The sequence below is a fragment of the Octodon degus genome, unplaced genomic scaffold (assembly GCF_000260255.1).
Source record: "Octodon degus isolate 3935 unplaced genomic scaffold, OctDeg1.0 scaffold00200, whole genome shotgun sequence".
NCBI lineage: Eukaryota > Metazoa > Chordata > Mammalia > Rodentia > Octodontidae > Octodon > Octodon degus.
In genome coordinates, this window is record NW_004524776.1 from 3,774,984 (window position 1) to 3,781,019 (window position 6,036).

General features: G+C 40.4%; 1 protein-coding gene across 3 annotated transcripts in view; it reads left to right on the forward strand.

Annotated features, from left to right (window-relative positions):
- Positions 1-6,036, forward strand: part of Marf1 (meiosis regulator and mRNA stability factor 1) — a 53,053-nt gene that overhangs the window by 4,710 nt on the left and 42,307 nt on the right. For 2 of the 3 annotated variants that reach the window (XM_023704665.1, XM_023704667.1), the window contains exons 3-5: positions 2,148-2,837; positions 4,250-4,424; positions 5,268-5,494. In XM_023704665.1, the coding sequence (XP_023560433.1) occupies positions 2,148-2,837; positions 4,250-4,424; positions 5,268-5,494 (1,092 nt within the window). The remainder of the gene's footprint in view (positions 1-2,147; positions 2,838-4,249; positions 4,425-5,267; positions 5,495-6,036) is intronic. The other variant, XM_023704666.1, reaches the window with a different exon arrangement.

The following is a 6,036-nucleotide window of genomic DNA, read 5'->3' on the forward strand; positions in this document are numbered from 1 at the left end:
TTTATTTATTGTGTATTTTCTATTTTCATGTACTCAGATTACCACTTATTTTTTTCTGTAGTACTTGGGATCCAAATAATACTTAAAAAAATTAACTTTGTTTCCTCTAGATTTTTACTATGTAGGCTTTTGCTATATAGTTGTCTTTGTTACAAAGCATCAAATAATTTGGGTCAATTCAGTAGGGATTTACTTTAAGGACAGTTCACAAAGAAGGTTGGCATCTCAGGCAGGACCTTCTTGAGTGATATGAATTTGGTCCTCAGAGTATCACTGAGTTCAGAATTAGACTCTCAACTTTACAGATCTTGAAACATAATGGAGAAGGTTCAGATGACCAGCTCGCAATAACGCTGCCCATAAGCGCCTGGTCTGAGTAGCCAGTGAAGTATAATGACCACAGAGTAAAACACACTGCTCATTGCCTAGCCAGCCCATTGCTAATACTTCTCCTTTAAAAAAGAGTCTTGGGCTGGTGAGTACTTAGAACAAGCTTAGCAAAGCACAGGGACCGCGGTTCAATCCCCCAGCACCACATGCCAGCCAGCCCGCCCCCTGGTGGGCTGAGCTGGCCACACACACACACACACACACACACACACACATAAATAAATAAAATTTAAAAAAAAAAAAAAGTCTTAGGGGCCGGGGAGATGGCTCAGTAGGATAAGCGCTTGACTGACAAATGCAAGGATCTGAGTTCAATCCCCGATTCCACCAAAAAAAAAAAAAAAAAAAGTCTTAACTGAAAAATCAGACTTCTTCCAGATAGTCTAGAATTATAGCAAAAGGCATGAAATTATAACAACCAGATGGACTCTCGTGTTTTGAGGATGAGCATATCCCGGTTACCATATGAGGACTGCCTCTATGGCCAGCCATAAAGGATATTGATTATTGAGAGTCCCTCTTAGGGGCAGATACTGTCTGAAGTGATTTATATGGTCAGTGTCATTTTATCCTTTAACAGTTACAGGGTGTGCATTTTATTCTTAATTTGTGGCGGGGGAAACTGAAGCTTAGAGAGGTTGAGTAACTGCCCAATGTCATATAACTATAGAGTATCAGATTGGAACACAGATTCTGACACAAAGGCCATCTTTGTGATATATTGTCCTGCTGTTCCTGTGTTAGAGTTGTATAACAGATTGTCTGATACCTCTTTCACAGATATTTTTCTCATTACTCTTAATTCTTTGTATTGGCTGCAATATAATTGCTGTCATTATGGTTATAAGTCGTCATATCCTAGTATTTCCTTAGTTATATCAGCATCATACCTTTGCCATTTGGGTAGATGGCTGATCGTAGCAATAATGTTTGGAATCGGGGCCAGGGAGATAGCTCAATAGAATAAGCACTTGCCTGGCAAACGCAAGGGCCTGAGTTCAATCCCTGGTTCAGCAAAAACAAACAAACAAAAAAATGTTTGGAATCTTCTTTAGGAGGCCTTTATATGCTGACTATATGAACTATAAAGTAAATTGCTTTGCTTGAAACTGTCTGATGCTGTTTGTGACTGTATTTTCATACCCCCCCCCCTTTTCATAATAAACATTGAACCTAGGCTCTGAGCTACATCCCTAGCCCTTTTTCTCTTTTAAATACAGGGTCTCATTAAGTTGACAAGGCTGAACTGGAACTGGTGGTCTTCCTGCCTCAGCCTCCCAGCTGGCTGGGACTGCAGGTGTGCGCCACCATGCCTAGCTTATACCTCCCATTTTCTCTTTAAGAGATCCTGTGAGCAAGGGGAAATTATGAAAGGAAGATCACTAGGGCACAGATGATTAACATGTTTTGCTAGAGTTACAGACAGACCCCTTCCCAATGTTAAGATTCAGGAAGAATGTAGTCTCCTTTTTTTTTTTTTTTTTTTCAGAACCAGGGATTGAACTCAAGCCCTTGCGCTTGCCAGGGAAGCGCTTATTCCACTGAGCCATCTCTCCAGCCCCTAAGAATGTAGTCTTAAGTTCAGTTGTACATTTCCTTGCTCACTTCTGCAGACCTCTGAAGGATTCTCCTGATTTTTGCTAGCTAGAATGATGTAAATAGAATTGAACACTTTTTAATGCAGTAATGTATAAGAAAACAAAAATCACTGCTCTCTTAAAGTTGACTTGTGTTCTAATTTTTTTTTTTTTCCTCAGAAAGAGTACATGGAGAATAAGAAAGTTGCTGTGGAATTAAAGGATGTACCATCTCCCCTTCATGCTGGCTCTAAACTTTTTCCAGCAGTCCCACTGCCTGATATTCATTCTCTTCAGCAACCTAAAATACAGCTTTCAACTGTCCCCAAAGTAAGCTGCTGTGCTCATTGCCCTAATGACCCCTCCACTTCACCACTGCATTTTGGTGGTGGTGGTGGCGGCAGTAGTGGAGGTACTGGTAGCTTGATTCACTCAGGCACACGCTTAGACTCACAAAGCACCAGGACAGTCACATGTCAGATAGGATCAGGGTTTGCTTTCCAGTCTGCATCTTCGCTCCAGAATGCCTCAACTAGAAACAGTTTGGCAGGCATTGCAAGTGACTTCCCCAGCATGTGTCTAGAGAGTAATATATCTTCTTGCAAACACCTACCCTGTTGTGGAAAACTTCATTTCCAGTCATGTCACAGTAACGTGCACAAGCTGCATCAGTTTCCAACTCTCCAGGGCTGCACCTCTGCTGGCTATTTCCCCTGTTCTGATTTCACAAGTGGGGCTCCAGGGCGTTTGGAAGAGCACATTTCACAGTCGGAGCTAACGCCTCACTTGTGCACCAACTCTTTGCACCTAAATGTGGTACCTCCAGTTTGTTTAAAGGGCTCACTTTACTGCGAAGACTGTCTAAAGAAGGTGTGTATCTTTTTGTTTTTTATGTTGGGTGCAGCTGAGGTTTGAGGAATGCCTTTAAGTGGATTTGTCTTGAAAAGTTTTTGTTGGGCATGGGATTGAGGGTTCTTCTTTGGCATAAGTCTTGCCTTAGTGGTATAACTTCTGCTAGTCCTTAAAGAAGGGAGGGGTAGAAACCATTCAAGGAAATACATAGTCATTGTATAGCGTATGTTTTTAGAGCTTCTGGTTACAATGAACATATTTACTATATTTGTGTGAGTTGAATTTGGCAAAGCCTCTATTCTGTCTTTTTTTACATTTTTATTTTTTAGGGAAGGGTCTAATCAGGGTCTCACTACTAGATCAAACTCTAGTGATTCTCCTGTTTACAGCCTTCCAAGTGCTGGGATTACAGGCATGTGCCACCATGCACAGTCTCAATTGCCATCTCAGTGTGCCTGGGGGTGGGGCTGGCACGGAAGGCCTGGGGGATCGAACCTGGGGCCCCTGTGCCTGCTTGCAGGTGCTTTTTTTTTTTTTTTTTTAAACATTTATTTATTGTGTGTGTGTGTGTGTGTGTGTGGCCAGCTCAGCCCACCAGGGGGCGCGGCTGGCCGGCATGTGGTGCTGGGGGATCGAACCATGGTCCCTGTGCTTTGCCAAGCTTGTTCTAAGTAGGTGCTTTAGACCACTGAGCCATCTCTCCAGCCCTGCAGGTGCTTTAATCCGCTAAGCTGTTTGGCCGGCTCTAAAGAAGTCAGGTTATTTTTTTGTTATTGTTCTCGGGGTTTTTTTGTTTTGTTTTGTTTTGTTTTGTTTTGTTTTGTTTTGTTTTTTGTACCAAGGATTGAATTTAGGACCTTGCACTTGCCAGATGGGCCCTTATGCTGCTGAGCTGTATCCCTGGTCCTTGTTGTTCTGTTTTTATTTTTTGTACCAGGGACTGAACTCAAGACCCTGTGCTTGCCACAGGGGAGACGCTTATGCCACTGACCTATTGTCCTGGCCCTGTTTTGTCTTACCTTCAGAGGCAAGGTCACAACCGATTTAGCAGTTGTGTGTTTCATGTAATGTGGATAGCCCCAAACTGTCTTCCTGTAATATGAGGAACTTGAAATTGAATTTGAGTCATGCCCATGTTCTTGTGAAAACTTTACCACCATTTATGTAAAGTGTATAAGGTCTCCATGGTAGCAGGCACATGGTCCAGGCTATAAAATTCTAATCATGGGAGTGTCTGCCTTGGTCATCTGTAGTCCTTTCTTAAGTTTTGAATTGATAGCTAATGGTTCTTGTAGGATTATTTGAAAATACATCTCATGAGAGGTTAGCATGTAGAATGTGAAGCAATTAGAATGTGTTTTCAGCGGTATATATTATTCCAGGTTCTGCAATGATGTATCTGAAACTTTTTTAAAAAATTTTTAAAACAGCCGGCAAGAAATAGTATAACTGATGCTGCTAAAGTCTGGCCAAATATACCACCTCCAAACACTCAGCCTGCACCTCTTGCTATCCCTCTGTGTAATGGCTGTGGAACCAAAGGAACAGGGAAGGAGACCACATTGTTATTGGCGACCAGTCTAGGCAAAGCTGCTTCAAAATTTGGTGAGTGACAGTATGACATACACTGTTCATTTTAAGTAGTTTTCATTAGCTAGTACTAACACCATTCAATTGCCTTTAAAAGAGTCCTTGTTCTAAATCTCTATGTGAGCTCTAAGGTGTATGTGAATCTCCCCTTCTCTTAGTAAAAATCTTTTTAGTATAAAATAAAGTACTGGAGAGACTAGGGGTTAACTTAGGTTCATAAAACACACTTCATGTATCCTCCCTAGAAGTATTTAATATTTAGAACAATTTGGTAGTAGCTGATTCTAAATGGTATTTAGAAACCTAAGAGTTGTTGATTAAAATAATTTCCCTGAAGCTTTTAATATAATAAGTTAACTTGTAGAAACATGTCTAATGTTCAATCAGATGTTAATGAAGTGTTAAGAATAAAGTCATTGACCAACAGCTTCATCTTATGCATCTCTTCAGTGTTATTCCTTACTGAGTAGAAGGACAGCTTGAGCTGAACATGAAAATCAGGTCCTGGAGTAGCAGCAGCTGATTGGCTGGTACATGTTAGAGATAAACACCACAGGTCAGCATGAGAGTGGCTCATGCCATAAATGCTTGTATTATAGGCTTGAAGTCACTTGACCTGTAGATTTTTTCTCTCTTGAAAAACAGGAATGTCTCTTAGAATGATATTTTGGCAATTTGATTGCTTATTCGATCAACCGGTGAATATCCTTCACATCAGTTTAGTTTCTTTCCCACTAAGAATACTAGTCACCCACCTATTGTGATAATTTGCCATCTTTTCCACTAAATTTAATTCTTTCTTTCTTTCTTTCTTTCTTTCTTTCTCTCTCTCTCTCTCTCTCCATTTAATTTCTTAAGGGTCACCAGAAGTTGCACTAGCCGGACAGGTGCTGGAAAACCTACCCCCCATTGGAGTTTTTTGGGATATTGAAAACTGCTCAGTTCCTTCTGGTCGTTCAGCCACTACTGTTGTACAAAGAATCCGTGAAAAGTTTTTTAAAGGCCACAGAGAAGCAGAGTTCATCTGTGTGTGTGATATCAGTAAAGAAAACAAAGAAGTTATTCAAGAGCTGAATAATTGCCAGGTTAAAAATTTTTTATTTATTTTTAAGAGTTGTAATTCATGGCAGCAGCATAGGCACATGTGGATTTTTAAAAAAGAATTCCAGTTCCAGATTTCATGACTTAATTGCATTGGTGCTTAGTATTCAAATAAAGGAAATCAGTAAATGCTAGAGATCATTTAGTATTTCATATTTCAGTAATGTTAGTTACACTTTGATGTTGTAATGGCATAATGGTAATGTATGTATTGTCTCCTTTGATCAGAATTCTTCTGTGAAGCAGGTAAGATTATTATTTGCAATTTACAATGAAACCAAGACCCTAAGAAGGGACCCAACATTTTTAAGATCACATGGCCACTAAGGGAAAGTGATTTAAATCCAGGTGATCTGACGTTAACGTCCACACTGTGAAGCTAGAATCTAGGTCTTTCGTTGATACTTTATTTACATTGCTGTCTCAAATTATACATTAGATGGCGGGGGAGATGGCTCAGTGGAATAAGCACTTCTCTGGCAAGCACAAGGGCCTGAGTTCAATCCCCAGTTCCGCAAAAAAAAAA